The sequence below is a fragment of the Sycon ciliatum genome, chromosome 8, assembly GCF_964019385.1.
Source record: "Sycon ciliatum chromosome 8, ocSycCili1.1, whole genome shotgun sequence".
NCBI lineage: Eukaryota > Metazoa > Porifera > Calcarea > Leucosolenida > Sycettidae > Sycon > Sycon ciliatum.
Window position 1 is genome coordinate 8823547 of NC_088650.1, and position 12207 is coordinate 8835753.

The 12207-nt window shown below is 48.9% G+C and overlaps 1 protein-coding gene across 1 annotated transcript; it reads right to left on the reverse strand.

Annotated features, from left to right (window-relative positions):
• Positions 1–1496: 1496 nt before the first annotated feature.
• LOC135823531 (uncharacterized) lies at positions 1497–3329 on the reverse strand. Its single transcript, XM_065336375.1, has one exon. It carries the CDS (start codon positions 3327–3329, stop codon positions 1497–1499), a length of 1833 nt encoding a protein of 610 aa, XP_065192447.1.
• Positions 3330–12207: the final 8878 nt, after the last annotated feature.

Consider the following 12207-nt stretch of genomic DNA (forward strand, 5'->3'; position numbering starts at 1 on the left):
CACACCGGAGCTCTTCAGGCACAATCTTCCTCAGTCTACTCAAGCTCAACTGATGAGGGGTGAATTCCCCGAAACACTGTGTATTGAGCAGGGAGTGGTGCTTTCTTGCAGGTTTGCCGAGTCGAAGGTTCGATGGACTTCTCGTGTGCTCTGGATGGCAGTCGTGAGTCAGTCAAGTGTCAAGTAAAGTCGGCGGAATAGCGCGAGCTCCGGTGTGGGGAGCAAACTCTTTCTTACAAATTATCAAAGAGTTGGTGGACAAGCCGTTGATTATTCACTCTCATTGTAATATCAAAAAGTATTCTTTCTAGACCAAAGAGTGGTATATTTGATAACATTTAATAACGATAGAAATTTTTACGATACTTCTCCAGACGTTTCGTTGTTCTGAACAACATCGTCAGTGGATAAAGAATGGAGGGCTTTGGGTGGTGGCACGGGTTAATAGGGAGTGATGGTGGTGAGATGAGGTGAGGTGAGAAGGTGAAGGTGGGAAATACATGTATCTAAGTTAATGGTGAAGGTTAGGTGCGGGTCGATACAGGTGGGAAGGGGTACACCCTTCGGGTAGAAGTGTAGGTTGGTAGAAGGTGTTGGTGTGCGTAGAAGGTGGAGTGGCGTAATGGAAGTGTCGGGTTGATAAATGTGGGAGAGAGTCTAGGTAGGGTGTGGATCAGCAATAGGTGTTGGTGTATGTGGTGGGTAGAATTGGCAAGAGGTGTGTGTGTGTGTGTGTGTGTGTGTGTGTGTGTGCGTGCGAAAAAGAGTAAGGTAGTGAGTATTGGTATGCGTGGAAGGAAGATGTGACAGAAGGTGTGCGCTTTAGGCAAGGGGTGCAGGAATATTCTGAGGTGGTGGGTGGGACTAAAACAGGAGGTTGTGATTCATCTAGTGATATATAATAATATCAGCAATAGCAGCAGTATATACAAAGAGGTGTGTGTGTGTGTATGCGTGTGCGTTTGCAAGCTTTTTGGTAGTGTAGTGTGTTGGGGGGGGGGGGAGAGCACCGGGTGCGGGTGTTCTTCTTCTATTGCGATCATTTTTGGATGGGTTGGCAGATAGTGGATGGTGGTAGGCAAGTTATGCCAAGACTCCAGTTCCCATATCTTCTTTTCTTCTGTTGATAGTTGGTTTCTTGTCGCGAATGGCATATGCCTCACGGATCCGGAGCCTCAGCTCATCCCTCTCCGTGAGCTGAGCAATCTCGTACATAATCTCTGGGGTGGCGTTCGGGTGTTCCCTAGCGTAGTGCACACCGAATGCAGACTTCTTGTCATGAGATTTTGCAGCATTTGTGTGCTCTTGGGCCCGGGTGTGCACTTGCCTCCCAGTAGAGCCGACGTATCTCTCGTGACAAAGGTGGCATGTAGCTTCGTACACGGCAAATCTAGCTGCAGGTGCATTTCTTCCTGAACATAGGGCATTCGCGCATTCTGCATTTTTCCGGTTCTCCTTTTTTCTTCGTGAGTTCTTGGATGGTTGGGGGTCGAGGGTTAACGAGGCGTGCCGTTTTTCTTAAGTGCCTGTCGTACTTGGCCGTTAACCTTGTCGGAGATGTACGGTATTCTAAATACCAGTTGTTTCCCTTTTGTTTGTTTACTTGTGTTTCTTCTTCGGGCTCGCGCTTTGATGATGTGTTCTGCAGAATAGCCGTTCCCTGCAAGTTTATCTGAGATGAGGCGTCTGGCTTCCTCCGCAAACTCAGGCGTGCTGTTGTCTTGTGCTCGTTTGTATTCATTGTTAATGACCGCCATCTTAACCGCCGTTGGATGGTGGGAATCTGCGTGTAGTGTTATCCCTTTGTTTGCTTCTTTTACGTAGAGCTTGTGTGTGACTTTGCCGTCAGGAAGAATCTTTAGTCTGATATCCAGGATTGGTAGGAAACCATCTTTGTCCGGCAACTCCAGTTCAAACTTGATTGTCGGGTGTTTTCCGTTGAGTTTGGTCAGTAGAGATTGTGCTTCCGCAGGAGTGTCAACTGCGGTTCCCGAGTCGTCTACATAGCGAACGAACACTGGCAATGGCGGCGAGATGTTTCTGTAAATGTGGCGCTGTTCAAAGCGGTCCATGACGATGATAGCTATTGTGCCGCTGAGTCTGCTGCCCATCGCCAATCCCCTTGTCTGTTTGAATGTTCCAAGGGTTGGGTGTTGGAACACGTTGTTATATAGAATCAGCCCGAGTAGATCTTTTAGGTCGACCGGTGTGAGGGAGTAGGTATTGATTTTGAAGCGGTTCGCGTATTCGAGGACGGTGCTGATTCCTTCTTCAATGCCAATGTTTGTGTACAGCGAGATCACGTCGAATGAGATGGGGATTTTCTTCTTCAGTTTGCTTTCGTTGCTCGTAAATTGGGCTATTAGGTCCCGCGTGCTGCTGATGTGGGCGCTCACGTTAAGCAGCAATGGCTTGAAGATGAAATGGAGGATCCAACCGAGTCTTTCGAAAATGCCGCCTGATCCCGAGACGATTGGGCGAATCTTGAGAGATTTCTTGTGTGTTTTCGGCAGTGCGTAGAACCGTTGCGTTCTTGCGCAGGGTGGCGTATTGAGTCGTCTGATGATGATCTTGGGGAAATCTCTGCTTCTGAGAATTTTCTCTAGAGCTTTGTTGATGGTGAGGCGCAGTGTCGGTGTTGGATCTTTCTGAAGCTTGCAATATGTTGTTGAGTCGGCGAGGTGCTCCCTGCACAGTTCCTGCATGTCCTCCGCCTTCATGATCACCATCTCGCCTCCTTTATCACTTCGAGTGACCACGATGTCCTCACGTTCTCGTAGTTCTTTAAGCGCATGCCGGTCTGCGTGGGAGATGTTGGGTTTAGGATTCTGCCATTTCCCCGCCGTTCTCATAATGCGCTCCATGTCCGTGATGAAACCTTTGATGGATCGCTCGGCTGGGTCTATGTCCCGTGGCGGTGCTTTTCTCCTGATCTTGAACGGACATTCTGATTTGATAGGGTCGAAGGTTCCACCAATACCGATTCCGGTTCTCTCCCCAGCGGCTTTCCATCGAATGCCGTATGCGAGTACAGCGATCTCCGTCTGTAACTTCTGTTGCAGTCCTTTCTTGGTGAATTTCGGTGTGATGGCGAATTTTGGGCCTTTTGCTAGAAGCGACACTGCCTGTTCGGATACACTGATATCTCCCAGTATACTGACTCTCTGTGTTAGGTTCCTGTGTCTCTCAGTGACGTTGTCTGGCATCGAGGTCTGAGGGCTGTTTGGCACGCAGCCGGGTCCCAGTAGTAGTGTACCGTCTGGTTGTTCTCGGGATTCTGTTAGTCTCTTGAATTTCTGCTTCAAGGATGCTTCAAGGATGATTTCCATTTTGTCTTGCTGGCATGGGCTGCTTGTATTGTACTACTCCCTGGTTGAAGCCTTGCGACCGATGACGTAGAACGCGATGTCGTCCGCAAACAGGAGAGCACGGCAATGTTGAAATTTCTGAGGGGTATGGCGGATATAAATGCAGAAAAGTAAGGGGCCTAACACGGAGCCTTGTGGTACACCACGTGAGCAGGGCTCTGTACTGCCTCGGGCATCGCCGACAACGACCTGCTGGGTTCTCCCAGTAAGGTAGTCTGCGAACCAACGCAATGCCACACCTCCGACGCCAACTGAAGCCAGTTCCTGCACGAGCTTGCTATGCTGAGCGCGGTCAAAGGCCTTGCTCATGTCCACAAACATGGCTGGGAGATGAAGACATTATTCACAGAGTGGACGCAGTGACAGCTTGTCTGCAGGCAGGAATACTATTTGCCAAGATTAACTTCATCCCAACAATGAATGACTACCTTCAATAATGGTTTCATCTCTCACTACATGGATAATTAGGGGAGGGATTTGGTACACCGACTATTCTGCCACAACCCTGCATCAAAGTTGGAATGGATAGCAATCAATGGAGAAGCGACCATGTCTTATAGTGCTAAGAAGTGGTGGAGCTCGTGAGAGATAAGGTGGCAACTTCAGACGCAGATCGACGATATGCATAATTTCCTGGAAGTTTGACAATGTGCAGACTTTCTTCCATTTTTGTCCCAAACCAAGAGCATTATATCCCTTGCTGAAGCATTATAATCAGCATTATAAGGCAGTTTTTGGAGCATTATGGTTAGCATTATACGAACATTTTCGGAGCATTATCCGCTGGACCCTATCCACAGCACCCACTGTGACGGGTGGAAAGGACACTAAGGAATGCCCTGCAGGGGGTCCCGGAGGCAGGAGTAGTTCGGATGGCTGGGCTATGTCCGTGACAACAGTCTCGAAAACAGAAGTAATCGCCTCCACACCACACGATGGCGCCTGATGTTTCCGCTTTCGACTGGTAATGGAGCGTATGACCGACCATAGCTGACAGGGGTTCCCTTGTATTGCTCTCCGCGCACTTGTTGCTTGATCACACACACCATGAAGACCTGAGTCATCAAATACATGTACCATGGTTGCGGTCTCACCACCTTCTTTTGCAACACACCAACTCCCTGGTCACCAGGTTACCGTTTGCGGTCGATCCGCTGCGCTGCGGACCCACGTAGTGACGTACACGTACGAACTTGGAAGAGGTGGCTTTAACGTTTCATTTGTTCATCACCAGAAAACCGTAGCAAAATCAGACGAAGCTTGTCCTTGGCGAATTCGTCCAAAACTCAGTACCAAAGTGAGGCAGAGAAGCAGCTGGCCGAAGCAGCTACAATCCCCACAGCATCGGGTATTGCACTCCTCGACATTTGCCTTGTTGAGCACTCACGGACCTTGAGTCACGGTACGCTGCTTTTATAATGCTGCTGCGTTATGCATCGTCCGCTAGTACCGCTACTGTTTGTGGTTCGAGCACTCTGGCGCCGATAGTTCTGCTTCTCCCCAATGCTGCAGATAGCTCTGAGCTGTTTCGGCTATCTATGCCTCATCAGTACAGCATCTCTATTGGATGATGTCTGTCTGTGTTTGTTCGGCCATTTACAATTTAGGTATGAAAGATATGGAAGTAACAAAAGAAATACACCGAGGATTTGTGAAATCACAGTAACCGGTCACCCCATGTAATGCATAAATTTGTCTGGAACACCCTGAACACATACCCTTGCAGCTTGTATAGAGTGTGCACCCAGTGTGCTGAGACTGTGCTCAACTGCTGCTTGAGGATTCAGTGAATGCATGTACATGTATGTAGTGATAGTCGAGATTGGAAGGAATACGAGTACATGTATGCGCGTGTTTTTGAAATCCCCGCTCTCCTGGCGTGATGGGTGGCCGCACCATAAATGGGCATAATAGAGAGGTTGTGCATAACGAAAATTCGTAACTTAGACGTAGTCTGGGCACGAGTAACGAAAAAGGAAAGGAACTTTCGCGAGGAGGACCGTGAAACTAATTACTTGAAGATCTTACGTTTTGAACTTTCGCTTCTTTCTCAGAATCTGTATGTATACATATGTACATGTAGCTGTGTTGAATGATGCACGTGGTGTCAAGATTTTTCGCCATGGCCTTTTCAAGTCGTTCTGCGAGTTCTTCCTCCTCGGCATCCTGTGGAGCTGATGGATCTCTTTCCCGCTCTCTCAACGATCCTCTGTCACCTGGACCATGTGGACAGCGCTCGGCTAGTTCTGTCAGTTGTGTCAGATCTGGAAGTCCTGTCAGTGCTCGCCCTGTGACAAATTATTCTGCTGACTCCCCGCTGCCACTTCGGCGTCTTCGTCTTCCCCTGCGACGTCTCAGCGAAGGACATTTTGATCTCGCGATGGACCTGGCCCTTCTCACAGTCAGGCAGCTTCGTTCTCACGACCAACCGTTTCGACGAGGGTCTCCAGCCATGGAGACCGTTGCCTGTGAGCTGGAAAACTTGAGCCCAACTCAGTTCGGTGGTGTGACGAAGAAAGCTATTCGCGACAGAGTGATGAAGCTGCTGGAGCTGTTCGCGCAAACATGAACAGCGGAAAAAGTACTCGAAAGGGTCACCATGGTCACACTACGTTTTTCGTTGAGCACAACAGATTTTCTTTACGAATTTTCGTCACTACCAGACGGCTCAGATTCCGAAAGATCTTTACGAATTTTCGTTATGCACAACCTCTCTCTAATAACAGTTACTAAGTTACTATAGTAAGTATAATGCGTGATCGCTAAACACAGCTGCTAGCTGTGCCCGGCCCCGTGTCGGCATGGCGAACTCAGCTGATCAGACACGCCACGTCTGCTTCTGTTGTGGCCCAGTGCACCCATTCCACGACCAGTCGCCAGTGTTGGTCCTCTAGCGAATAAGCATAACCAGCCGCTACGCTGGTATATCCCTGTATGAAGTGCAGGCGGGAGCAAGCTCCAGGCCAGGGCGAAGTAACTAATGTTAGTTGTGCTGTGATGTCCACGCCTCGGAGCAGGGTGCATCCACTTACCTGCCACCCGGATCCCTCATCATGAAGGCCCATTAGTGGCATTACCAAGGCTGAGCTCCGCGATGCGGTGCAACTCCGCTGTGGCTGGCGTCCGGGACGCATTTCAGCATCCTGTGTCTTTGGTCCGTTTGGACAGCAGATCATCATCACCATCAGCAATGCCCTCTCCTGCCCCAGCATGACCCATCCGAACTCCACTCTCCAGACAGCAGCATGCTACTTACTAAATACTAGTAAATCGATCTGGTGTGCTCTGGTCCGTCTGGACGACAGTCTAGTCGTGAGTCAGTCAAGTAGTTACCGTAGTTTCGAGTCAAGTCGGCAGGAACAGAGCGAGCTTCTCGTGACGCAAGAGCAACCCACAATTCCTCTATAGCCGAAGTCGTTACCTGTGATTTGTACTGTTGTCCCCTGTGCGGGCTTGCGACTACAGGTAGATCTACTAGTACTAGTAGTATACAGTAGTTGGTGTGGAGGCAACAGCTGTGACTGGCCAACGGCCCCCACTGGCCCTAGCGCTTGTAACTTGTTCTTCAACGGTGCTCGTGGTTTATTTCCGGTCTGCACAGTTTCCTAGTCCACGGCCACGCTCCTGGAAACTCCTTTTGTACACATTCCGATTCGGATGATTTTCGTTACGGTGTAGAAGCACCAGCAGAACTGCAGATATGGCAAGGAAGCCCATTTGGCTTTTACTGTTTTAGAAGTAGAGGAACGAACCGGTATTCTAATTGACATAACATGCCGAAGACATTTGAAATGGAAGGACTGATATTGTGATAGCGATTGTTTTCATTGGGACACTTCACCCCAGCTCTTCCTTGAGAAGTAACACGTTAGTTGACGATGACGATTCGAAGGATCGTAGACGTACAAGTAACAAGTAGTTAGTTGCCCAGTTTAGTTCCGCTCCTCAAATATTCGAATGTCATCACTGGACAGACGAGGTCAGTATTCCAGGAATCTGAGTCCTGTCCATGTCATGATGTGTAGTTTGATTCTGTTCCCGAAGTAACGTCCTGTGGTTCTACCGCGCGTGTCATAACGATGCAGCGCCTTCCGAAGGCAGGGGTGCCGAGAAGCAAACACCTACTGTTACTTTGCTGGGTCCTGAACTTCTGATTCGATGTACTCATGTAGTCTGCGTGGCAGATCTACGTGTTGACAACGGTTACGTAACGACGTGAGGGTCGGTGAGCGAGCTAGCTGCATGCATCGGGTCTGACACGTGATGGTCTCCGTGTGCAAGGTTGCCTAGTTACTAGTAGACAGTACTCGGTATGGGACCGGTGTTAGCCACAGTCCTGTCGTGGTGGATATGCCTTGGGAGATTCAAGCGAATTATTTGTCGGCAAAGGCAACCCGCAGCATCCGCAGTAGGATCAACAGCGGTACCAAATGCCGACGGTACAACATTGAAAATGAAGGCCTTCTTCTGGCGATGATGCGATGGTGCCTATTGAAACTCGGCTAGTAAGTACGCATTACGCTGATATGGAACTGTCAAGCATCATTACCGTATACGGTATATGCATGCACCACTATCTGTGCCAAATGCGACCGTGATCAATAGGCAACAGTCACAGCAGCATTTGGCCATACAATACAAATTACAATAGAGAGGAAATGTTTTCCGACTGTCGCAAGTTCATTTTGGAGGTTTTGGATTTCAGTTCGCAAACTATTTTGCAATCCGAAAAGTGATTTTCAATGGCTTCTCTGTTCTCATTACAGAACTGGCACCATGCACTAGCAGTCCTAGCACCACAATCAACACTGACCGTGCACACTTGATGCGAGTGGCCTTTATTCATGTTGTATTTCTCTGACCAGAACTGTACATATTTCCTTTTTTTCCCCTGGCCAAATGTCAGGTGCGGCGGTGCTCACAACTACTTTGCAGAATACCATGATACCCGGTGGCAAGCGTACATAGCCGAGCGTGTGAAAACTCCATAATTGTATTGGGGTGCATCTAGCTGCGATGGACTCACTGACGGCGGAATCTTTTATTGCGTCTTTTGTTGGCAGAAGGATGATCCAGTGTGTATGCTGTCACCATGGTCACGCGCCTAGCTTCTGGACTCGGTGCCAGTTAATCAGGTTCAGGATGCATGGGTAGTGGATACTACTGACCGTTCTGCTTCGACTGCCGTAGCTGTGAGCTACTGTAAGACCAGATATTGTAATGTCAATTAAAGTTAACGATCTCCGGATTTTTGTGGGTTAGTGAGGTGAAATTCTAACGAATTCTGTCTCAAAACCGGCAAATGACTATACATGTACATATCGTTTTTGCACATGACGACTTCAAATGTTAACGATTCTTTCAAATCCATCAACTCGTTAGAATTAAATGTTCGTTAACATTACTGGTCTTACAGTACAGTTTGATGTCTAGTCTGGCTATTCATGGTGACATCAGTGAGCCCAATGGCCGTGAAAGACTGATGTCATAACACATATTCCATGGGAATATGGCTGCATGGGTGCATTGCATGTGAACCGTCCCCACTACGCATGTGTGGACATTGTTTTCTGGCTGTGATGTGCGGCCGGCTCAGGTACATAGTGAATGGACGGACCGGTGCATTAGCCTGACTCGTCCCGGTGTATTACCTTCACCGGGGGCGTTATACTGGGTTGGCGTTAATATGGGCTTTTACGGTATCACGTACAGAGTACGATTTTTGGCAAAAAGGAATCCGGTGGATCTGGCCAACCCTGCTCACGGAGTAGGGTTGATCAGATCCGGATTTGTTGAAATGAAGGTGCTCATATCGAGTGGATCCGATTGATCTGGATCCAGAATCCAGATCCAACCGATCGAACATGCCCTAAGTTATACTACAGTACCGTACATGCACATGGAGCTGTGCATGCACTGCACCTGTGCTTTCCGCCCATGGACGTTCACACGGAGGTGGGCTAGAAACTGGGACAAGAGTGTGGACACGCGGCGACTGGGGTATAGGTTGTGGGCGCTACACTGGGTGGTCACGAGTCGCATTTACGGGCTTTTACGGTGGTGGGATGGTCAAGGACCATGATTGAGGAACAGAGGGTACCAGGTTCAAGTCTTGCTTGGACGCGGAAGGATATTGTTTCAGCCTTGCTGCGAACCACAGTTGGCGGGGGAACTCGTGGTCTGGCACTAGGGAAACATAGATGCAGTGAATGTGATTTTCGGTCTTTGACCACTTTGGTGGTTCTGATCTACTCACCTCCCACTGCTTCAGGAGCTGCATCTGCGTCTTTCGTCTTTGCAGGGTGGTGGCGTTCCTACGGACGCTGAAAACTCACTCTAACTGAGTCTCGAGCAAGCCATGCATAAATGATGGACAGCTCCTTGTTATGTAGTAGCCACTACTTACACCAGGATAACTGCCGCCAATAAAACCTAAATACAATGTAGCTCTCAGACTGACGTGTTAGTTGGCTGTAGAAAAGTGTATAATGTACTGTACTTCAAGGTCATGCACAGAGGTCTACAATCATGTACTCCTACCACCAACCCGCAGCGGGACCAGCACTAGTACTAGCAAGAGTCCATAACCCAAGAGTGTGCAACTGTGATTATGGGTGCATGCGTGGCGCGCTGCCTTCATTACGTAACTTGCCTTCATCCCGCTCTGAAAGCATGCATTCAAACTCTCAATTTCTCGCACGAGCCCATCCGGTTTTGCTCGATTCGTTCCAGTACCTACACAATCTCTGAATTCTGGCACGTGAACTCCAGTTCCGTACGAAAGTTCATTTCAAACTGGAGGGAAAGTGCGGTGTTTGATTTTCCGCAGTGCGCGGACTGCAGCTGAATGATGTAATGAAGGCAGCGCGCCGTGCATCTGGCCCATAGAAAAGAGATCACAGTTGCATACTCTTGGGTTATGGACTCTTGCCGTCTTGGTACTAGTAGTAGTAGTACTAGTAGCTGAGGACCATGATGTGAATGGCTATGTACATGTACATGTAGATAGTGACGGATGTACACAACCATTACTTGCATGCCACTGCCACTGTGACTTGTGAGCAAGCCCAACCAACGCACACCATGAATCCCAAATATTAATTACTTCAAAGTAAATACAATGTGGTACTTTTTCTATGTGGTACAGTCAGACCTCGCTTATCCGGTCCTCTTTTATCCAGATCCGTCGCCATCCGGAAGAAAATAGCTGGTTACAGATTTACAGCATACGTGATGCATCCAACATACTAGTAACTGGTGTTCGGTTATCCGGTTCCCAAGTACTTGTGTGCGGTTAATTAAAGGGGAAGTCCGGTGAAAAATTTAAATTTCAGGGTCGGTAGAGTTTCGGGCGCTGAGTCGAATGGTGTTGGTCCCACGTGTCTCCGACAAAGCGTTATCAAGATATTTCCGTTTGAAAAACTGAGTTTCGGGGGCTGCGCCATGACGTCATGCGGCCGCGCCACACCCTCTGCAACGTCATAGCGTGCAGCTAGGTCAAAAGGAGTGCGTGAAAGCAATAGTGTCAGTGCTATTTCAAAATGATTTGGCGACTGATATTAGGTGGTGCAAGCGACCCCGAAGACCTGTAACTCCTTGTGAGAGTGAGGATGCAGCATGGCTGACCTTCATGAGTTCGGTCTGGGGCTGAGAACCTCGGTATTCAGCTGAAGAAATGGCCGCGCGGGCCCGTCAAGAGTGAGCGCTACTGAGTTTCCGACTGATGAAGAAGCAGCAGCTATTGCAGACGAGGCTGCTGTAATTATCAGATCGCTGGAGAGCAGGGTCGCCAAAATGGAGAAGAGTGATGCGAGTGCTCTAAATGTTGTTCCATACCGATTCGATTCGCTTAGACTCCAGTAGCCTGCCACATGGTGATGTTTTGGTGCGAACTTGGAATATTTCGGACTACTCAATTGGAGAACAGTGCAGGCTCTTTGAACCACGGGCACGACTCTTCGCTCGCAACGCTATGGAATCTGGAAGTTCTAGGTCCGGGAGCTGTTCCCTGTTTTGTCACTTGTCACGGTTGTGCACTCATCGCTGTAGCATAGAATAATGAGGCGGGAGCGGAAAACTAAAATTTTCTTTCTCAAAGCACAATCACCGGCACCGGCAAGGAGAAACGCACGTTCTCTGACTACATGACTGTACAATACGACTGATACGAGTGTAGTACATGACAAGTCCGTGTGTTGACTAGTTTTCTGAGTCTTGACTCTTGTGTCAGTTGTGACTCGAGTCTTGTTGTAGAGACTACCCCAGCACGGCAGTGCGGGAGTAGTTCCGTCTGTGATGAGTTTGTTGACTAAACCACAGCTAGATAACACACTGCATGCACGCAGCGCACAGCGCGGAGAGGCTGACGGAAAAAGTCCAACTCGGAAACGGCTAAAATACGGTATAACCTCGAGGTTTACCGAGCTGAAAATCACAGGGTACGTAGTGTTTGTAACACTGAATCGAATGGTCTAGGTCCGAAGAAGCTGCGACAAACAGTTCCCCAATCGAACGCGCTCCGAATATGGCCATTTATGTACACAACTAGATGGTGTGGCTACCGGGCTGCACGCTGTGACGTCATCACCTGGATCTGGGTGATGCGCGCTCAAATTCGCACATGTTCGATTGGGCGTATCTGACGAACCATAAGCCGCAGCCTCCTCGGACAAAGACCATTCGACTCAGCGACCCGAACTCTACGGACTGTGAAATTTAAATTGTTCACCGGACTTCCCCTTTAAGCGAGGTCTGACTGTAGTTGGCTGTGGAGCCTGGAGGAGTATACATGTGTACCTGTGGCTGTAGACTAGTGTGTGGTGTAAGCAAGCACGGGTAA